Raw genomic sequence first — 22,728 nt, 5'->3', positions numbered from 1 at the left:
GATGAACAAGGACACCCAGATCTCTTTGTACTTCCCCATTTCCTAACTTGACACCGTTCAGATAATAATCTGCCTTTGCCTTCCTGTTCTGACCACCAAAGTGGATAACCTCACATTTATCCACATTAAACTGCATCTGCCATGCATCCGCCCAGTCACACAACCTGTCCAAGTCACCCTGCATCCTCATAGCATCCTCCTCACAGTTCACACTGCCGCCCAGCTTTGTGTCGTTTGCAAATTTGCTAATGCTTCTTTTAATCCCTTCATCCGTCATTAATGTATATTGTAAATATCTGCGGTCCCAGCACCGAGCCTTGCAAGTAGATAGGTTGGTAAAGAAGGCATGCGGTATGCTTGGGGTTGCCAACTGACCCGTATTAGCCGGGTAATCCCGTATTTTGGGCTAAATTGGTTTGTCCCGTACGGGACTGCCCTTGTCCCGTATTAGGCCCGCGGGCCGCTGTCGGCCAGGACAGTGAGTTTGCCTAGCGGAAGTTGCCTAGCAACCCGCCTCCCGGCCCAGGCGGCCGCCATTGGTGGAGCGGGAGCACGTGGCCGCTGGTTGGGTGAGGTCACATGGGGTGCGGGGCGGTGACGTCACCCTTTGTCCTGTATTTGGGAGTGAGATAGTTGGCGCCCCCAGGTTTGCTGGCCTTCATTGCGAGGGGCATTGAGTACAAGAGGCATGAAGTCACGATGCAGCTCTGTAGGACTTTGGTCAGGATGCATTCGGAGTGTTGCGTGCAGTTCTGGTCGCCCCCATTACAGGCATTAGGATGCAGAGGAGGTTTACCGGCACGCGGCCTGGATCAGAGGGGATTAGTTGTCAGGAGAGGCTGGACTGACTTGGATTGTTTTCGTTGCAACATTGGAGGCTGAAGTGAGTGTATGAGTGTGTGGGTGAGTGTGTGCATGTGAATGAGTGTGTGAGTATGTGTGTGAGTGAGCAGTGAGTGTGCATCGGAGTGAATGTGTGAGTGAGTGCGTGTGTCTGGGTGTGTGAGAGTGTGTGTATGTGTGTATGTGTGCATGTGAGTGTGTGTGGGTGAGCGAGTGTCTATCTAAGTGTGTGTGAGTGTGTGCATGTGGGAGTGAGTGAGTGTGTGTGAGTGAACGTGTACATAAGTGTGTGTGTATGTGTGTGAGTGAGTGAGTGTGAGTGTGAGTGAGTGTGCGTAAGTGTGTGTGTGTGTGTGTGTGAGTGAGTGTGTGTGTGAGTGTGCGGTGAGCGTACGTGGGAGTGAGTGAGAGTGAATATGTGAGTGAGTGTGTTTGTGAGTTTGTGTGTGAGTGAACGTGTGAGTGTGTGTGAGTTTGTGTGTGAGTGTGTGCGTGAGTGTGTGGGTGAGTGTGTGAGTGTGTGAGTGTGTGTGTGTGTTTGTGTATGTGTGTGAGAGTGTGAGCGAGTGTGAGTGTGAGTGAGTGAGTGTGTGAGAGTGAGTGAGTGAGTGTGTGAGTGAGTGTGTGTTAGTTTGTGTATGTGTGTGTGTGAGTGTGTGTGTGTGAGTGTGTGTGTGTGTGTGAGTGTGTGTGTGTGAGTGAGTGTGTGTGAGTGAGTGAGTGTGAGTGAACGTGTGAGTGTGTGTGAGTTTGTGTGTGAGTGTGTGTGCGTGAGTGTGTGTGAGTGAGTGAGTGTGTGTGAGTGTGTGTGTGAGTTTGTGTATGTGTGTGAGAGTGTGAGCGAGTGTGAGTGAGTGTGTGAGAGTGAGTGAGTGAGTGTGTGAGTGTGTGTTAGTTTGTGTATGTGTGTGTGTGAGTGTGTGTGTGAGTGAGTGTGTGTGTGTGAGTGTGTGTGTGTGAGTGTGTGTGAGTGTGTGTGTGTGAGTGTGTGTGTGTGTGAGTGTGTGTGTGTGAGTGTGTGTGAGTGTGTGTGAGTGTGTGTGTGTGTGTGTGAGTGTGTGTGTGTGAGTGAGTGTGTGTGTGTGAGTGAGTGTGTGTGTGTGTGAGTGTGTGTGTCAGTGAAGGGTCACCTGTAAACCCCTGTTGCTGGCAGTCCTGCAGTAGGTGGGGGATGAGGGGACTGAGTTAAGCGCCCAGCTTGTTTTGCACATGCCTCAGATTAGAAGATTAAAAGGTGATGGGATGGATGAAAGGATTTCATCCAGAGAAGCTTGCCCCTGCAAATGTAATTGCGTTACATTGTTTATGTCTGAGCTGTGTGATGGTGGGAAGTGACATTTTTGCACGGTGATATGGAATCAGGGGTTGCCAACTCCCTCACTCCCAAATAAGGGACAAAGGGTGACGTCACTGCCCCGCGCCCCACGTGACCTCACCCAGCCAGCGGCCACGTGCTCCCGCTCCACCAATGGCGGCCGCCCGGGCCGGGAGGCGGGTTGCCTAGCAACCTCTGCTAGGCGAGCACAGCCGGCCCCGCTCCCCGAACACACTCCGTTAGCCTACACTGTCCGGGCCTACAGCGGCGTCCGGGCCTACAGCGGCCCCCGGGCCTACAGTGTCCGGGCCTACAGTGTCCGGGCCCACACTGTCCGGGCCAACACTGTCCGGGCCTACAGTGTCCGGGCCTACACTGTCCGGGCCTACACTGTCCGGGCCTACACTGTCCGGGCCTACAGTGTCCGGGCCTACAGTTTCCGGGCCTACAGCGCTGTCCAGGCCTACAGTGCCACCCGGGCCTATTACGGGACAAGTGCGGTCCCGTACGGGACAAACTAATTTCGCCCAAAATACGGGATGTCCCGGCTAATAGGGGACAGTTGGCAACCGTATAACGGAATGGCGGCCATTTCTGGCCTTGCTGACTGTCGCTGGCGATCCTGGTCTGAGCTGTGCGCCAGTGGCCGATGTGCTCCCAGCTCCGGCCATGAGTCCCCGTGCTGCCAGTGTGACACTGTTTGCCGGCGTTGCTGACCGAATGGCTGTTCCACGGGTGGAATATTCCACGGCATTCCAGGGCGGCACGGCGGCGCAACGGGTAGAGTCGCTGCCTCACAGCGCCGGAGACCCGGGTTCCACCCCGACTACGGGTGTTGTGTGCACAGAGTTCGTACGTTCTCCCCGTGACCCGTGTGGGGTTTTCTCCGAGATCTTCCAAAGACGTACAAATTTGTAGGTTAATTGGCTCGGTAAAAATGTAAAATTGACAATAGACAATAGACAATAGGTGCAGGAGGAGGCCATTCGGCCCTTCGAGCCTGTACGCACCGCCATTCAATATGATCATGGCTGATCATCCAACTCAGTATCCCGTACCTGCCTTCTCTCCATACCCCCTGATCCCTTTAGCCACAAGGGCCACATCTAACTCCCTCTTAAATATAGCCAATGAACTGGTCTCAACTACCTTCTGCGGCAGAGAATTCCACAGATTCACCACTCTCTGTGTGAAAAAAAACGTTCTCATCTCGGTCCTAAAAGACTTCCCCCTTGTCCTTAAACTGTGACCCCTTGTTCTGGACTTCCCCAACATCGGGAACAATCTTCCCGCATCCAGCCTGTCCAACCCCTTAAGTTTCTATAAGATCCCCCCTCAATCTTCTAAATTCTAGTGTTTGACCTTTCCACCCTGGGAAAAAAAAAAAATATAGCCAATGAACTGGCCTCAACTACCTTCTGTGGCAGAGAATTCCACAGATTCACCACTCTCTGTGTGAAATGAAACTTTCTCATCTCGGTCCTAAAAGACTTCCCCCTTATCCTTAAACTGTGTGACCCCTTGCTCTGGACTTCCCCAGAAATTATAAAACATTATAATTTACACATGTGAAGAATGAAATAAAATACCAGAGCGAAAGGAGGCTACAGACTTTTGGCTGTTGAGTAGAGCTGCTGCTCGTGGGGGGAAAAATCTGTTTTTATGTCCGGCTGTGGCTGCTTCGACAGTCCGGAGTCGCCTTCCAGAGGGAAGTGCTTCAAAGAGTTTGTGGCCAGGGCGAGAGGGGTCAGAGGTGATCTTGCCCCGTGCGAGTTCTGGGCAGGGCAGTGGCAGGGTGAGGATGCACAGCGTTGGCAGCTCGCCCAAGCTGTGGGCAGAGACTGGCAGTGCCCACGTGGCACGTCCGAGTCCCCATCGCCCTGGTGCGCATGCGAGAGGCAGTGCGCTTCCAAAGCCGACGGTCGCAGAGGCTTCTTGTGCCTGACTGCACAGAAAGTAATCTGCTGTCAGGCACATCCGCTGTGTGCCAGGAGAAGACTCATTTCCCCGAAGTGGGTTGGTTAAATTGAGACCTTGCCCTTTAATTCCGGAGAGAGCTAAATTAGTGATTAGAGTGGTTCTTAACTCAACTCTGCTTCATTGCAATCTCAATATCGTTTTCCAAGAAGAAAGAATAACAAAGATTCTGTCAAGATTATTACTTAGTACAGGGAATTAATAACCATATTTTGCTGCGATATTTTTCCACTTTTTCCACTTTTGCCATCGACAGTCATTTGCGATTTTTTCCCCCACTGCCCCCTGGAATGCAAGTATTTTTCTCTCTCTCTCTCTCTCTCTCTCTCTCTCTCTCTCTCTCTCTCTCTCTCTCTCTCTCTCTCTCTCTCTCTCTCTCTCTCTCTCCCTCTCCCCCTCCCCCTCTCTCCCTCTCCCCCTCTCTCCCTCTCCCCCTCTCTCCCTCTCCCCCTCCCCCTCTCTCCCTCTCCCCCTCTCCCCCTCTCCCCCTCTCTCCCTCTCCCCCTCTCTCCCTCTCCCCCTCTCTCCCTCTCCCCCTCTCTCCCTCTCCCCCTCTCTCCCTCTCCCCCTCTCTCCCTCTCCCCCTCTCTCCCTCTCCCCCCCTCTCCCTCCCCCCCCTCTCTCTCTCCCCCTCTCTCTCTCAAAAGGACGTTAATGGATAGATTATCGATTCCTGCCTAATGCTCGTGATGGATTGGAGCCCTTGCCCGCATTGCAGTGGAATTACCAGTGTGTTGACCAATCTGCTGGGCGAGACAGTGGCGCAGCGGTAGAGTTGCTGCCTCTCAGCACTTGCAGCGCCAGAGGCCCGGGTTCCATCCCGACTACGGGCTGCTTGTCAGCGCCGAGTTTGTAGGTCTGAAGAAGGGTCTCGACCCGAAACGTCACCCAGTCCTTCTCTCCACAGATGCTGCCTGTCCCCGCTGAGTTACTCCAGCGTTTTGTGTCTATTGAGTCATAGAGTGATACAGCGTGGAAACAGGCCCTTCGGCCCAACTCGCCCAACAATGCCCCATCTACACTCGTCCCATTTGCCTGCGTTTAGACAATAGACAATAGGTGCAGGAGGAGGCCATTCGGCCCTTCGAGCCAGCACCGCCATTCAATGTGATCATGGCTGATCGTTCTCAATCAGTACCCCGTTCCTGCCTTCTCCCCATACCCCCTGACTCCGCTATCCTTAAGAGCTCTATCCAGCTCTCTCTTGAATGCATTCAGAGAATTGGCCTCCACTGCCTTCTGAGGCAGAGAATTCCACAGATTCACAACTCTCTGACTGAAAAGGTTTTTCCTCATCTCAGTTCTAAATGGCCTACCCCTTATTCTTAAACTGTGGCCCCTTGTTCTGGACTCCCCCAACATTGGGAACATGTTTCCTGCCTCTAACGTGTCCAACCCCTTAATAATCTCCTCTCATCTCCTCTCATCCTTCTAAATTCCAGTGTATACAAGCCTAGTCGCTCCAGTCTTTCAACATATGATAGTCCCACCATTCCAGGAATTAACCTAGTAAACCTACGCTGCACGCGCTCAATAGCAAGTTTGGCCCATATCCCTCCAAACCTTTCCTATCCATGTGCCTGTCTAACTGTTTCTTAAACGATGGGATAGTCCCAGCCTCAACTACCTCTTCTGGCAGCTTGTTCCATACACCCGCCACCCTCTGTGTGAAAAAGTTACCCCTCGGATTCCTTTTAGCTCTTTTCCCCTTCACCTTGAACCTATGTCCTCTGGTCCTCGATTCCCCTACTCTGGGCAAGAGACTCTGTGCGTCTACCCGATCTACTCCTCTCATGATTCTGCACACCTCTATAAGATCGCCCCTCATCCTCCTGCGCTCCAAGGAATAGAGTCCCAGCCTGCTCAACCTCTCCCTGTAGCTCACACCCTCTGGTCCCGGCAACATCCTCGTAAATCTTCGGTTTAAACCAGCGTCTGCAGTTCCTTCGTACAGGAGTTTGTCGGTTCTCCCCGTGACCTGCGTGAGCTTTCTCCGGGTGCTCTGGCGCTGTGAGGCAGCAGCTCTACCGCCGCGCCACCGTGAAACGCCCTCTAAAAGCGGCAAGTCTCCAAAGTTGCAAAAGGCTCATTCAGTGAACCAGGGCTCACAGCTAAACGCCGCCAACTGCTGCAAAAAACGTTATTATTGCCTAGAGTAGAGGGATATTGGCATTTTATTTATTTATTTATTTTGATTTTTTAATAGGTGCAGGAGTAGGCCATTCGGCCCTTCGAGCCTGTACGCACCGCCATTCAATATGATCATGGCTGATCATCCAACTCAGTATCCCGTACCTGCCTTCTCTCCAAACCCCCTGATCCCTTTAGCCACAAGGGCCACATCTAACTCCCTCTTAAATGTAGCCAATGAACTGGCCTCAACTACCTTCTGTGGCAGAGAATTCCACAGACTCACCAATCTCTGTGTGAAGAAATGTTTTCTCATCTCGGTCCTAAAAGACTTACCCCTTATCCTTAAGCTGCGATCCCTGGTTCTGGACTTCCCCAACATCGGGAACAATCTTCCCGCATCTAGCCTCTCCAATCCCTTAAGAATTTTATATGTTTCTATTAGATCCCCCCTCAGTCTTCTAAATTCCAACGAGTATAAGCCTAGTCTATCCAGTCTTTCTTCATATGAAAGTCCTGCCATCCCAGGGATCTCTCGTGTGTGCTGTACAGGTTCCAGCATAAGGTTGGCAGCCCAACATTACAATGTGGAGAGGATGTTTCCACTAGTGGGAGAGTCTAGGACCAGACGCCACAGCCTCAGAATTAAAGGACGTTCCTTTAGGAAGGAGATGAGGAGGAATTTCTTTAGTCAGAGGGTGGTGAATCTGGAATTCTTTGCCACAGACGGCTGTGGAGGCCAAGTCAGTGGATATATTGAAACATAGACAATAGGTGCAGGAGTAGGCTATTCGGCCCTTCGAGCCAGCACCGCCATTCAATGTGATCGTGACTGATCATCCAGATTCAGTACCCCCGTTCCTGCTTTCTCCCTCATATCCCTTGATTGCGTTAGCCCTAATGGCCCTAATGCAGAGATGGCTAAATTCTTGATTAGTCCGGGTGTCAGGCCAAGTCAGTGGATATTTTTAAGGCAGAGGTAGATAGATTCTTGATTGGTACGGGTGTCAGGGGTTATGGGGAGAAGGCAGGAGAATGGGGTTAGGAGGGAGAGATAGATCGGCCACGATTGAATGGCGGAGTGGGCTCGATGGGCCGAATGGCTCGATCACTTATGAAGTTACGATCTTTAAAATGGGTGACTTCTCAACAGAATGCTGAGGGGAAAGAAAGCTTGAGGGGAGTAAGTGGTTCTCTGGCGAAGGCCCATCAGCCTCTTCCCTCATTAGGAAGTCATTAATAATGAACGAATTTAATAATGAAACAAAATGTGTCCATTTTAAGTCTTAAATGATTGATGAGATGTTGCATTCAGAGTCCAAATCAAAGCCGTCTTGTGTCTGCAGGAGCAGCATGGGTCAGGCAACTTGATGTTGGATGTGAAAGGGGGAGCGTTTGGTTTGGTTTCGTTTCGTTTAGTTAAGTTTAGTTTCGTTTAGAGACACAGCGCAGAAACTAGGGTTGCCAACTGTCCCGTATTAGCCGGGACATCCCGTATTTTGGGCTAAATTGGTTTGTCCCGTACAGGACCGCCCTTGTCCCATAGAAGGCCTGGGGGGCGCTGTAGGCCCGGACACTGTAGGCCCCGATGCGGTAGGCCCGGGGGGCGTTGTAGGCCCGGACACTGGAGGCCCGGACGCTGTTGGCCCGGACACTGTAGGCCCGGACGCTGTAGGCCAGGAGGCTGTAGGCCAGGACACTGTAGGCCCGGACGCTGTAGGCCCGGACACTGTAGGCCCGGACACTGTAGGCCTGGACACTGTAGGCGCGGACAGTGTAGGCCCGGACACTAGGCGCGGACAGTGTAGGTCTGGACAGTGTAGGTCCTTAGGCCCGGGCACCGCCCAACGGAGGTTGCTTAGCAACCCGCCTCCCGGCCCGGGCGGCCACCATTGTTGGAGCGGGAGCACGTGGCCGCTGGCTGGGTGAGGTCACCTTGTCCCGTATTTGGAGTGAGATAGTTGGCACCCCTAGCGGAAAGAGGCCCACCGAGTCGGCGCCGACCAGCGATCCCTGTAAAACTCTCACGATCCCACACACTCACTCGGGACAATTTACAATTTCACCGAAGCCAATTGACGTACAAACCTGTACTTCTTTGGAGTGTGGGAGGAATTTTCTAGAATTTGGGAGCTCAGCAGGACAAAGCTGCCCAATCTTAGATTTAGTTTGCGTTCAGTTTATTGTCACGTGTACCGGGGTACGAAGAAGGGTCTCGACCCGAAACGTCACCCATTCCCTCTCTCCTAGATGCTGCCTGACCTGCTGAGTTACTCCAGCATTTTGTGATACAGTGAAAAGCTTTTGTTGCGTGCTAACCGGCCAGCGGAAAGACAACGCATGATTACAATCGAGCCGTCCACAGTGTACAGATACATGATAAGGGAATAACGTTTAGTGCGAGGTAAAGCCAGCAAAGTCCCATCAAGGATAGTCCGAGGGTCACCAATGAGGTAGATAGTAGTCCAGCACTGCTCTCTGGTTGTGGTAGGACGGTTCAGTTGCCTGATAACAGCCGGGAAGAAACTGTCCCTGAATCTGGAGGTGTGCGTTTTCACACTTCTGTACCTCTTGCCCGATGGGAGAGGGGAGAAGAGGGAGTGGCCGGGGTGAGACTGGTCCTTGATTATGCTGCTGGCCTTGCCGAGGCAGCGTGAGGTGTAGATGGAGTCGGTGGAAGGGAGGTGGGTTTGTGTGACGGTCTGGGCTGCTGGCCTTGCCGAGGCAGCGTGAGGTGTGGATGGAGTCGGTGGAAGGGAGGTTGGTTTGTGTGATGGTCTGGGCTGCTGGCCTTGCCGAGGCAGCGTGAGGTGTAGATGGAGTCGGTGGAAGGGAGGTGGGTTTGTGTGACGGTCTGGGCTGCTGGCCTTGCCGAGGCAGCGTGGGGTGTAGATGGAGTCGGTGGAAGGGAGGTTGGTTTGTGTGATGGTCTGGGCTGCGTCCACAACTCTCTGCAATTTCTTGCGGTCTTGGGTGGAGCTGTTCCCAGACCAGGCTGTGATGCATCGCGGTAAGATGCTTTCTATGGTGCTCTAGTCTGAGAGACACAGCACGGAAACAGGCCTTTCAACCCATCAAGTCCACGCCAACCAATGATCACCAGTACGCTAGTTCTATCGTACACAGTAGGGAAATGTACAGAAGCAAGCTCACTGTGATCTGCAAGGGAATGGAGGGTTATGGATCGCATGCAGGCAGATAGGATCAGTGTAACTTGTCATCATGTTCGGCACAGGCATTGTGGGCCGAAGGGCCTGTTTCCGCCCTGTACTGTCCCATGCTCTGTGCAGGAATGAACTGGAGATGCTGGTTTAAATCGAAGGTCGACACAAAGTGCTGGAGTAACTCAGCGGGACGGGCAGCATCTCTGGAGAGAAGGAACGGGTGGCGTTTCGGGTCGAGGCCCATCCGTCTGCAGAAGGGTCTCGACCCAAAACGTCCCCCGTTCCTTCTCTCCGGAGCTGCTGCCCGACCAGCTGAGTCACTCCAGCTTTATGTGTCTATCTCCGGCACTTAAGACAAGCTGGTTTTCATTGAAAAGTGCTTCGCTCTGCGTGAGTGACCGACCGGTGAATAATTCAACGAGGAAAACACTTTTGGCAAATCAGCCATTTTAATTGCAGCCTCCATAAAGCCGGCGCCAAGCACAGGCTCCAGTTAAAAGAGGATCATTTCTTGGCAGGACAATTAGCAAATTGAATCCAGCCCAGGCTCTTAGCTTGCAGTTTCGACGCAAACCATGATCCTTTGCCAAAGTAAAGAGGCAAAAGACATTTCGATGCTCTTTAATATCCCCATTCTGATTCACATTGGCATGTTGCCGACTGCAGACTCCAATGCACCTCCTAGGACCGGTCCCTGGCCTAGTTTAGTTTAGTTTAGTTTAGTTTAGTTTAGAAATGCAGCGCGGAGACCGCGCCCACCAGTGATCCCCGCACACCAACACTATCCCACGCGCACGATGGACAATTTACAATTATGCCAAGCCAACTAACCTACACACCTGCACGTCTTTTGGAGTGCGGGAGGAAACCGGTAGCACCCGGAGAAAACCCCGCGCAGGTCACGGGGAGAGAACGTACGATCTCCGCGCACAGACAGCGCCCGTGGTCGGGATGGAACCCGGGTGTCTGGCGCTGTGAGGCAGCAGCTCTACCGCTGCCACCCTAACTCTCTCTGTTGCGCTCTGACCATATCTGAACCACTTTCACGGGCCTGTTGTCCTCACTGCTTTGCAGCCTCAGCTGGGGTCGCTGTTTCTGGTATGGTTTCGTGACAGGACCCCTTGAAGCCAATCGCAACTGCCATTTGGTTGCCCAGCGCTGTAAGCAGTGATGGAAATGGGTTTTAGGAACCAGGGGTACTCTAAGGTCCGTGAGGCTGAGGTTGGGAAGGAAGGCGGGGGGGGGGCGGATTTTTTAATGTGCAGTCATACCCATGTAAGAGAACAAGAATGCATAACTTGTTTATTGTGTATTTATAATATAGTTTATTGTGTATTATGTGTCACAGCTGCTTTCTGGCATCTCTCTCTCTCTCTCTCTCTCTCTCTCTCTCTCTCTCTCTCTCTCTCTCTCTCTCTCTCTCTCTCTCTCTCTCTCTCTCTCTCTCTCTCTCTCTCTCTCTCTCTCTCTCTCTCTCTCTCTCTCTCTCTCCGTTTACATTACAAAATGTTCCATAATGGTATATAATCTCCATTTTTTTCTGTCACCTCCTCTTTCTTTCTGCATGCACCCCTTCTGCCACTAAGAAGCCATGTCCTCACATATTCTTCGGGGTTGAATTTTGACAGAGGAGGTACCACCAGCTTAATAAATAGAGAGATTAAGTTGAGAGATGATCAGTTTGAAGTCTTGCACGTTGTGGTGACATGCAGAAATTCATGCCATTGAAGCTTCCTTTCACATTCTGCTGTTGATACCGGAATTGTATTTACAGCCGTTACCAGCTGCTGAAAATCTGCAGAAACTATCTTCCCTTTAGATTCCTTGAATTCTCTGACACAAAGCCGACCATTTAAGCCAAATTGTTCTGCCATTTCTTCTACATCATTTTCCCCAAAGTTAAAAAGTGAATTTTCTGGAATATTGTTAATATCTAAATATTTCGACTTGTTCATTAACTTTTTACATTTATCATTGGAAGCGGTTGTAGATTCAAGCAGCCTGGGTTTCATATTATTGACCAAACTCCTCAAAAACTGTTGTCTATGTATAGTAGGTACTTTACCAACTCTCAAATTTATTCCATTAAATATCATCTGGCTTGTTGCTTTCTCCTCTTGAGTATAAAATTTTCCTGGCTTCTCTATTCGCCGGAGACTCAGGTTCGATCCTGACTACGGGTGCTGCACTGTAAGGAGTTTGTACGTTCTCCCCGTGACCTGCGTGGGTTTTCTCCGAGATCTTCGGTTTCCTCCCACACTCCAAAGACGTGCAGGTATGTAGGTTAATTGGCTGGGTAAATGTAAAAATTGTCCCTAGTGGGGATAGTGTTAATGTACGGGGATCGCTGGGCGGCGCGGACTTGGTGGGCCGAAAAGGCCTGTTTCCGCGCTGTATATATATGATATGATATGATGATATTTGACATTCAAGAACCTTGATAGTTCGTTTAATTTCCTCATGTGCTTTACTAAGTGCACAATTTCGGTTCTGCAGTTCAAGTGACAGTTCAGACACTCTAGCAAACTGTCCATCAACAAGCCCAAATTGTTTACGGAAGCTGATGACTCTAATACTTTTTTCAGCCCATCGTACTTTACTCTCTCTGCACTAGATCTTGAAGCATCACAGCGTGCTTTCCCCAAATAGCTTTATAAGACTGCCACATTGCCTTTACAGTTCGGTAAGACGAAGCAACCCATCTGACACTGAAAACACGACCAGTCTTCAACAGTTGACAGTGAAGAGCCTCAGCACATGCAGTTAACTCATCCTGATTCTCAGGAGACCTATGATATAAGGAATACAATTTATCACAAAATATCTTTGGCGGTAAGAATAGGAAGGCAGAGTGTTATCTGAATGGTGTCAAGTTAGGAACAGGGGACGTACAACGAGATCTGGGTGTCCTAGTGCATCAGTCACTGAAAGGAAGCATGCAGGTACAGCAGGCAGTGAAGAAAGCCAATGGAATGTTGGCCTTCATAACAAGAGGAGTTGAGTATAGGAGCAAAGAGGTCCTTCTGCAGTTGTACAGGGCCCTGGTGAGACCACATCTGGAGTATTGTGTGCAGTTTTGGTCTCCTAATTTGAGGAAGGACGTCCTTGCTATTAAGGCAGTGCAGAGTAGGTTCACCAGGTTAATCCCCGGGATGGCGGGACTGTCATACGAGGAAAGATCGGGTCGACTGGGCTTTTATTCACTGGAGTTTAGAAGAATGAGAGGCGGTCTTATAGAGACGTATAAAATTATAAAAGGACTGGACAAACTAGATGCAGGAAAAATGTTCCCAATGTTGGGGGAGTCCAGAACCAGGGGCCACACAGTCTAAGAACAAAGGGGAGGTTGATTAAAACAGAGGTGAGAAGAAACTTTTTCACCCAGAGAGTTGTGAATTTGCGGAATTCTCTGCCACAGAGGGCAGTGGAGGCCAATTCACTGGATGGATTTTTGGTCTCCAAATTTGTGCAGTTTTGGTCTCCAAATTTGAGGGAGGATATTCTTGCTATTGAGGGGGTGCAGCGTAGGTTTACTAGGTTAATTACCGGAATGGCGAGACTGGAATTTAGAAGGATGAGAGGAGATTTTATCGAAACATATAAGATTATTAAGGGGTTGGACACGTTAGAGGCAGGAAACATGTTCCCAATGTTGGGGGAGTCCAGAACAAGGGGCCACAGTTTAAGAATAAGGGGTAGGCCATTTAGAACGGAGATGAGGAAAAACTTTTTCAGTCAGAGAGTTGTGAATCTGTGGAATTCTCTGCCTCAGAAGGCAGTGGAGGCCAATTCTCTGAATGCATTCAAGAGAGAGCTAGATAGAGCTCTTAAGGATAGCGGAGTCAGGGGGTATGGGGAGAAGGCAGGAACGGGGTACTGATTGAGAATGATCAGCCTTGATCACATTGAATGGTGGTGCTGGCTCGAAGGGCCAAATGGCCTCCTCCTGCACCTATTGTCTATTGTCTATTATCTGAAAATGATTCAAACCTGCAACTTCATTTATACCATCACCTACACCGAGTTCAAGCCTGTGACTGGCACAGTGCCAAACAGTTGCATTGGGGAAATCATCAAGAAATAGTTTTGCAACCCCTGCATTTCATCCTAACATTACTGATGCACCATCAGTTACAAGTGATATCCCATTTTCTTTTAGGTACTGTATTGAAAAACCACCTCTTTGTCAGCAACTTAGAAGCCCATCATACATAGATTTTGCATTTGCACCAAGTTTCATATGTTCTAAGTCAAAATAGAATGATGTAGGTTGGGAAGATTCACCAACTGCTGCTCGCAAGCAGACTACTAGAACAGTGTTCCCATTAATAGTAGTCGATTCATCAATCATAATAGACATTTGAAATTATATTTTCCACCACCAAATTATATTTTTCAGTCAGAGAGTGGTGAAGGTGTGGAATTCTCTGCCTCAGAAGGCAGTGGAGGCCAGTTCGTTGGATGCTTTCAAGAGAGAGCTGGATAGAGCTCTTAAGGATAGCGGAGTGAGGGGGTATGGGGAGAAGGCAGGAACGGGGTACTGATTGAGGGTGATCAGCCAAGATCGCATTGAATGGCGGTGCTGGCTCGAAGGGCTGAATGGCCTACTCCTGCACCTATTGACTATTGTCTTTCACATCTGGTTCCCTATGTTGTGAGAAACATCTGCACATGACTTACGAGAGTGTAGAACGTACCCTAAGTCGATACCGTTTCTTTCTTGCAATTCAATATCAGAAAACATATCTGTGTAGGGCCTACCTTTGAGTACAATATTATATACAGTTCTAAAAACTCGACCTGTTTTTGCTTCGTCCTTTTATACACTACATTTTCGATTGCTTTTTTTTCCAGATGTTTCATTGATTTTTTTGGCATCTGACACGAGCTTCACTATTTTTGTGCTTAAAAATCTTTGTTCTTAAACTCATTAACTGTTTTTCTTTCTCATCGCTCACTCCTACCACATTAACACTGCACCGCTCACGAGACAAACGAATTCCTTGTGTTCGTTCAAGTCGAAGATGACACTTGCTGCACACACGACATCCTAGTTTTCTGTTTTTAACAATTGGCCAGGGATATTCTTTCGTTTTGTTTAAGTACATTTCTTGTGTCCGACAGCCTGGAAGATCACATTTGTCAATATCTTTTGAAATGTCTTCACATGCAGCATCAGGCGAAACAGCTGCATCAGCTACATTATCATTTTAGACAATAGACAATAGGTGCAGGAGGCGGCCATTCGGCCCTTCGAGCCAGCACCGCCATTCAATGTGATCATGGCTGATCATTCTCAATCAGTACCCCGTTCCTGCCTTCTCCCCATACCCCCTGACTCCGCTATCCTTAAGAACTCTATCTAGCTCTCTCTTGAATGCATTCAGAGAATTGGCCTCCTCTGCCTTCTGAGGCAGAGAATTCCACAGATTCACAACTCTCTGACTGAAAAAGTGTTTCCTCATCTCCGTTCTAAATGGCCTACCCCTTATTCTTAAACTGTGGCCCCTTGTTCTGGACTCCTCCAACATTGGGAACGTGTTTCCTGCCTCTAACATGTCCAACCCCTTAATAATCTTATACGTTTCGATAAGATCCCCTCTCATCCTTCTAAATTCCAGTGTATACAAGCCCAGTCGCTCCAGTCTTTCAACATACGACAGTCCCGCCATTCCGGGAATTAACCTAGTAAACCTACGCTGCACGCCCTCAATAGCAAGAATATCCTTCCTCAGATTTGGAGACCAAAACTGCACACAGTACTCCAGGTGCGGTCTCACTAGGGCCCTGTACAACTGCAGAAGGACCTCTTTGCTCCTATACTCAACTCCTCTTGTTATGAAGGCCAACATTCCATTGGCTTTCTTCACTGCCTGCTGTACCTGCATGCTTCCTTTCAGTGACTGATGCACTAGGACACCCAGATCTCGTTGTACGTCATTTTCAAGTAATTTTGCCTTCTTTTCTGGCTGAGTGTTTTCATTATCATTTATTTCTTCACCGACCTGAAAACGCTGTGTCTCAAAGTATCTCAGTATGCTCATTTTCACAGGGGTACACAAATCTGAAATTTATAGATATTTGATAGTGATTTGATAGTGATATATAATAAAATTTGACAGCGATATATAATAGAATATTTCCGCTTGCACTATAAAACCACACACAATTAAATATTCACCACTCACGATTTAGGCTGGAAAAAACTATTGGTACTACTTATTTAATTTTCTCCCCATCCATTCTAATTTAACTGAGACAACTGAGCCACAGCGGCAGAGGGGCAAATAAAATAACGAGGGATAATAAAATAACGTGACTTTACCTGAGCCCGTGCTCGCGGTCCGGTCGCCCTGACAGTCAGTTTAAGAAATTCTCCCTTGAATGTTATTCAAAGGAACGCGGTGTCATTACTACATGGTCAAATTAATTAACACATGGGCGGCACGGTGGCGCAGCGGTAGAGTTGCTGCCTTACAGCGAATGCAGCGCCGGAGACTCAGGTTCGATCCTGACTACGGGCGCCGTCTGTACGGAGTTTGTACGTTCTCCCCGTGACCTGCGTGGGTTTTCTCCGAGATCTTCGGTTTCCTCCCGCACTCCAAAGACGTGCAGGTTTGTAGGTTAATTGACTGGGTAAATGTAAAAATTGTCCCTAGTGTGTGTAGGATAGTGTTAGTGTGCGGGGATCGCTGGTCGGCGCGGACCCGGTGGGCCGAAGGGCCTGTTTCCGCGCTGTATCTCTAAAAAAACCCCCAAAAAACACAATTACGTTTACTGAGGAATGTGGATCGATGTATTGATGACACATTGTATGACTACTACCTGTTAACTACTGGCTGTTAACAAGTGCTAACAGTGGCAGTTAACAAATCGTTTTCGTGTGAGTTGAATAAGGTGATAAACGACTCGAGTCTTTCTGCAGTACTCATTAAACCCGAGCTGGAAATTGAAAACTAGGGTAACGCCACCCCCCTGCGAATCCCCCCCTCCCCCCCATCATTTCCATCACTGGCTGTAAGGTGGTAGCTCTACCCTCTGCGCCACTGTGTGGCACCCCAACTGGGAACGATGTTAGGTTACTGGCAACGAGTAGGGTAACAGGGCCCTTATCACTCAAAGCCTCGCCTGCCTGTCCTCACTAATTCAGTCCAGTTCAGATCTGTTTATTGTCACGTGTACCGAGGTACAGTGAAAAGCTTCTGTTGCATGCTAACCAGCCAGCGGAAAGACAATGCATGATTACAATCGAGCCGTCCACAGTGTACAGATGCAGGATAAAGGGAATAACGTTTAGTGCAAGGTAAAGCCAGCAAAGTCCGATCAAGGATAGTCCGAGGGTCACCAATGAGGTAGATAGTAGTCCAGCACTGCTCTCTGGTTGTGGTGGGATGGTTCAGTTGCCTGATAACAGCCGGGAAGAAACTGTCCCTGAATCTGGAGCTGTGCGTTTTCACACTTCTGTACCTCTTGCCCGATGGGAGAGGGGAGAAGAGGGAGTGGCCGGGGTGAGACTGGTCCTTGTTTATGCTGCTGACCTTGCCGAGGCAGCGTGAGGTGTAGATGGAGTCGGTGGAAGGGAGGTTGGTTTGTGTGACGGTCTGGGCTGCTGGCCTTGCCGAGGCAGCGTGAGGTGTAGATGGAGTCGGTGGAAGGGAGGTTGGTTTGTGTGACGGTCTGGGCTGCTGGCCTTGCCGAGGCAGCGTGAGGTGTAGATGGAGTCGGTGGAAGGGAGGTTGGTTTGTGTGATGGTCTGGGCTGCTGGCCTTGCCGAGGCAGCGTGAGGTGTGGATGGAGTCAGTGGGAGGGAGGTGGGTTTGTGTGATGGTCTGGGCTGCTGGCCTTGCCGAGGCAGCGTGAGGTGTGGATGGAGTCAGTGGAAGGGACACGCGGGCACGGACGCAACCCCGGAAGAGGGGCGGGCAGCCGACCCCTGTGTGGCCGTCGACTACCCGCTGCCTGGAGCCGCGAGCGGCCATCTTGGCCAGGCCCAGGAGCAGACCGACAGGGAGACCCCCTCTTCCCTCCCGACCCTCCCCCCTCTGTAACGGGTGCCCAAATATCAGGAGCGTGGGGCTAAACTGTTTATGTATGTGCTGTTATGTTTGTGTGCCATTGTATGTTCGTTTCTTAGTACCTGAACTGATGTACAGCACTTTGGTCAACGTGGGTTGTTTTTAAATGTGCTATACAATTAAAATTGACTTGACTTAAAATGGAGCCAAAACTTGAGGAGCAGCCCCTTCAGATAGTCGAACAGGGGCTGCAACCTCTCACGCTGTCAGTACGAGTGGGACACGGTCTCCTGCTCGCCGAGGGAATGGCGGGACCGTGAGTAACCCTTTCATGGCCTTGTGTCTCCCAGGTGCAGGATCCCGTCTCACACCCGGCCTATCTGGACGAGGCGACGGCCCAGCCTGCCAACGGACTCCCCCGCCACCCAGACAGCCCAGTCGACACTGAGGAAGAAAAGAGGAATGCCTTGGAGAAGAGTATGTAAGTGACTGAAGCTTCGCTCAACACCTGCGCTCGGTCCGCGTTAACCAACCTGATCTCCCGGTGGCTGAGCACTTCAACTCCCCCTCCCACTCCCAGTCTGCCCTTTCTGTCATGGGCCTCCTCCAGTGCCATAGTGAGGCCCACCGCAAATTGGAGGAACAGCACCTCATATTTCGCCTGGGCAGCTTGCAGCCCAGCGGTATGAACATTGACTTCCCCAACTTTAAATAGTTCCTCTGTCCCTCTCTTCCCCTCCCCCTTCCCAGATCTCCCTCTATCTTCCTGTCTCCACCTATATCCTTCCTTTATCCCGCCCCCCCCTGACATCAGTCTGAAGAAGGGTCCCACCCGAAACGTCGCCCATTCCTTCTCTCCTGAGATGCTGCCTGACCTGCTGAGTTACTCCAGCATTTTGTGAATAAGTGCTTTCATTCATCTCATTTCGTTTTTGGTTTTAGAGGGACAGCCGGACTCAGCGGGCCGAAGGGCCTGTGTCTCTCTAAAACCAAAAACCAAATGAGACCAGCGATCACCCCACACACTAACACTACCCTACACACACACACACACACACACACACGCACACACACACACACACACACACACTCTGATGGGAGAGGGGAGAAGGGGGAGTAGCCGGGGTGAGACTGGTCCTTGATTATGCTGCTGGCCTTGCCGAGGCAGCATGAGGTGTAGATGGAGTCGGTGGAAGGGAGGCTGGTTTGTGTGATGGTCTGGGCTGCTGGCCTTAGCCGAGGCAGCGTGAGGTGTAGATGGAGTCAGTGGACGGGAGGTTGGTTTGTGTGATGGTCTGGGCTGCTGGCCTTGCCGAGGCAGCGTGAGGTGTGGATGGAGTCAATGGAAGGGAGATGGACACAAAATGCTGGAGTAACTCAGCGGGTCAGGCAGCATCTCTGGAGAGAAGGAATGGGTGACGTTTCGGGTCGAGACTCTTCTTCAGACAGAGATGCTGCCTGTCCCGCTGAGTGACTCCAGCTTTTTGTGTCCATCTTCGGTTTAAACCGGCACTTGCAGTTCCTTCCTACTCAAGGGTTTGCGTGATGGTCTGGGCTGTACCCACAATTCCATAATATGGGCAGTCACGGCGGTGCAGCGGTAGAGTTGCTGCCTTACAGCGAATGCAGCGCCGGAGACCCGGGTTCGATCCCGACTATGGGTGCCGTCTGTACGGAGTTTGTACGTTCTGCCCGTGACCTGCGTGGGTTTTCTCCGAGATCTTCGGTTTCCTCCCACACTCCAAAGACGTGCGGGTTTGTAGGTTAATTGGCTCGGTAAATGTAAAAATTGTCCCTGGTGGGTGTAGGATAGTGTTAGTGCGCGGGGATCGCTGGGCGGCGCGGACCCGGTGGACCGAAAGGCCCTGTCTCCCCGCTGTATCTCTGAACGGAATTTGCTGCGATTTCTCGTGGTCTTGGATGGAGCCGTTCCCAAACCTGTGATCTGGGCTGCAGTACCTCATCCGGGCCACCGGCCAAGGTTCCCCCATCCCCCTCCCTGCTGGGATCGTACTTGGCACCTTCCTCGTGCGTCTGCTTCACTAAAGCAACACAATCACTTCGCCCAACTTCAGGCCAACACGTCCTTTGTTCATTCATTGAGTCTCCCATCTCGCAGGGAGGGACACCATGTGCTCCAAAGCCTTGGCTGCTGGATCCCTTCCACTACAGGACCTCCGCAGCCTGGCTTCCCAGCATGTCCATCCCCCTGGTCCTCTGCCTCCCGATAGCCCGGTGGACAAGTTTCCACATCCACTTGGAAGGCTGTTGTTTTAGTTTTTGCAGGGAAGCAGGCCCTTCGGCCCACCGAGTCCGCGCCGACCATTTTAGTTTAGTTTGGAGATACAGCGCGGAAACAGGCCCTTCGGCCCACCGAGTCCGCACCGACCAATGATCCCCGCACACTAACACTATCCTACACACGCTAGGGACAATTTACAATCTTTACCAAAGCTAATTAACCTACAAACCTGCGCGTCTTTGGAGTGTGGGAGGAAACCGGAGCGCCCGGAGAAAGCCCACGCAGGTCACGGGGAGAACGTGCAAACTCCGTACAGACAGCACCCGTGGTTAGGATCCAACCCGGGTCCCTGGCGCTGTGAGGCAGCAACTCTACCGCTGCGCCACCGTGCCACCCCATCATTCACACTAGTTCTGTTATCCCACTTTCCCATCCACTCCTTACACACCAGGGATGGGCAAGTTAACCGACAAACCCGCACGTCTTTGGGATGTGGGAGGAAACCGGAGCGCCCGGAGGAAACCCACGCGGTCACGGGGAGAACGTTCAAACTCCACACAGACGCACACACACACACACACACACACACACACACACACAGCACCCGAGGTGGGGATGGAACCCGGGTCTCTGGCGCTGTGAGGCAGCGGCTCTACCCGCTGCGCCACCGTGCCGCCCTTGTCGTATTGTTGATATAGAATAGTGGGGCGGTCACGGTGGCGCAGCGGTAGAGTTGCCGCCTTACAGCGCTTGCAGCACCGGAGACCCCGGGTTCAATCCCGACCACGGGCGCTGTCAGTGCGGAGTTTGCACGCTCCCCCCGTGACCTGCACGGGTTTTCTCCGAGATCTCCGGTTTCCTCCCACACTCCAAAGACGTGCAGGTATGTAGGTAAATTGGCTCGGTGTAAATGTAAATTGTCCCCAGTGTGTGTGTGTGTAGGATCGTGTTAGAGTGCGGGGATCGCTGGTCGGCGCGGACCCGGTGGGCCGAAGGGCCTGTTTCCGCGCTGTACCTCTGAACTAAACTAAACTGAACCCGCAGACATAAATACGCACAAACAAACATGACAAGGGTTGGCGACAGTAATATTGAAACATCTCCTCTCTCCACCTGTGGAGTGGACTTGCTTGCACCTTTAAAGCCTCGTGTTACTGATAACTCTGTTCTTCCCACACAGGTACGTCCTCCGAGAATTGGTCGAAACGGAGAAACTATACGTGGACGACCTGGGTTTCATAGTGGAGGTACTGTTCCCAGTGCATGGATTAACCTCTCGAAGTAGAGCATTATCCGTTTATGGAGCGTTTCAGACGGCTGGCAAAACTGTCGCTATCTTCCCTGGTCCCTACGTCCATGTTCCCGTGAACGTTTTGAAGCACGTTCTCATCGAGAGGTTTCTGTGGCTTAATTTTTAGTTTTAGTATCCCGAGAGTCGTAGACTCACAGAGTGGCGCAGCGTGGAAACAGGTCCTTCGGCCCAACTTGCCCGCTCCGGCCAACATGTCCCAGCTACACTAGTCCCACCTGCCCGCGCGCATTTGGCCCACATCCCTCCAAGCCTGTTAATTAATAAATTAATACCCCTATCCGTTTTCAATCGGTACATTGACCGGCAACGCTTCGGGTCTGGACCCTTCTTCACGTGAGGTGAATTTACCTCTCACGCCCCGACCCCAAACGTCATCTGTCCATTTCCCCCCCACAGCTGCTGCCTGACCCACTGAGTTTTACTTTACTTTGGACTTTAGAGATGCAGCGCGGAAACAGGCCCTTCGGCCCACCGGGTCCGTGCCGACCGGCGATCCCCGCACACTAACACTATCCTACACACACCGGGGACAATTTACACTTATACCAAAGCCGATTAACCTACAAACCTGCACGTCTCGGGAGGAAACCGGAGCACCCGGGGAAAATTCACCCGTTATTCTTTTGCATAGCTTTCATTTATTTGTCCTATATCTCTCCACATCACCGACTACCCCTCTCATTTCCCTTTCCCCTGACTCTCAGTCTGAAGAAGGGTCTCGACCCGAAACGTCACCCATTCCTTCTCTCCAGAGATGCTGCCTGGCCCGCTGAGTTACTCCAGCTTTTTGTGTCTGTGCTGCCTGACCCGCTGAGTTGCCCCAGCACTTTGTGCCCGCCATGTTTTGGGCCTTTCCCCACCCAGGTCCAACCCTAGAAACATAGACAATAGGTGCAGGAGCAGGCCATTCGGCCCTTCGAGCCCGTACGCACCGCCATTCCATATGATCGTGGCTGATCATCCACAATCAGTAACCCGTTCCTGCCTTCTCCCCGCCACATCCCTTGATTCCGTTAGCCCGAGGAGCTAAATCTAACTCTCTCTTGGAAACTGCATTCGATTGAAGGATGGTCTTTTCTTTTCTAGGGATACATTGCAACGATGAATGAGAAAGGGGTGCCTGAAGACTTGAAGGGAAAGGACAAAATAGTGTTCGGAAACATTCACCAGATCTACGAATGGCACAAGAAGTAAGAATTCTCCATTGACGGTCAAAGAAGACCAATTCAGCAGCTGAGATTGTGTTGTACGCTAGCTATCTGCTTCGTGGTTCGGCTTCTGTCAGCGTCAGACACCCCAGTAGATAGACACAGAGTGCCGGAGTAACTCAGCGGGTCAGGCAGCATCTGTGGGGAACATGGATAGGTGACGTTTCACAGAGTGCTGGAGTAACTCAGCGGGTCAGGCAGCATCTGTGGAGAACATGGATAGGTGACGTTTCACAGAGTGCTGGAGTAACTCAGCGGGTCAGGCAGCATCTGTGGAGAACATGGATAGGTGACGTTTCACAGAGTGCTGGAGTAACTCAGCGGGTCAGGCAGCATCTGTGGAGAACATGGATAGGTGACGTTTCACAGAGTGCTGGAGTAACTCAGCGGGTCAGGCAGCATCTGTGGAGAACGTGGATAGGTGACGTTTCGGGTCAGGGCCCTTCTTCACACTGATTGTGGTGGGGGAGGAGAGAAGAAAGCTGGAGAAGGGGGAGAGAAAGGACAAAGTAATGGGTGGAC

General features: G+C 51.0%; 1 protein-coding gene across 2 annotated transcripts in view; it reads left to right on the top strand.

The window, feature by feature from the left end:
• The window catches only part of LOC144611911 (triple functional domain protein-like), a 131,387-nt gene that overhangs the window by 75,306 nt on the left and 33,353 nt on the right, over nucleotides 1–22,728 (top strand). For both annotated transcript variants that reach the window (XM_078431233.1, XM_078431232.1), the window contains exons 5-7: nucleotides 17,795–17,925; nucleotides 20,867–20,933; nucleotides 22,085–22,188. In XM_078431233.1, coding sequence (XP_078287359.1) covers nucleotides 17,795–17,925; nucleotides 20,867–20,933; nucleotides 22,085–22,188 — 302 coding nt within the window. The remainder of the gene's footprint in view (nucleotides 1–17,794; nucleotides 17,926–20,866; nucleotides 20,934–22,084; nucleotides 22,189–22,728) is intronic.

Source organism: Rhinoraja longicauda, chromosome 42, assembly GCF_053455715.1.
Source record: "Rhinoraja longicauda isolate Sanriku21f chromosome 42, sRhiLon1.1, whole genome shotgun sequence".
NCBI lineage: Eukaryota > Metazoa > Chordata > Chondrichthyes > Rajiformes > Arhynchobatidae > Rhinoraja > Rhinoraja longicauda.
Note: the sequence above shows the minus strand (reverse complement) of the source record. Positions and strands in the feature narration are given on the sequence as shown.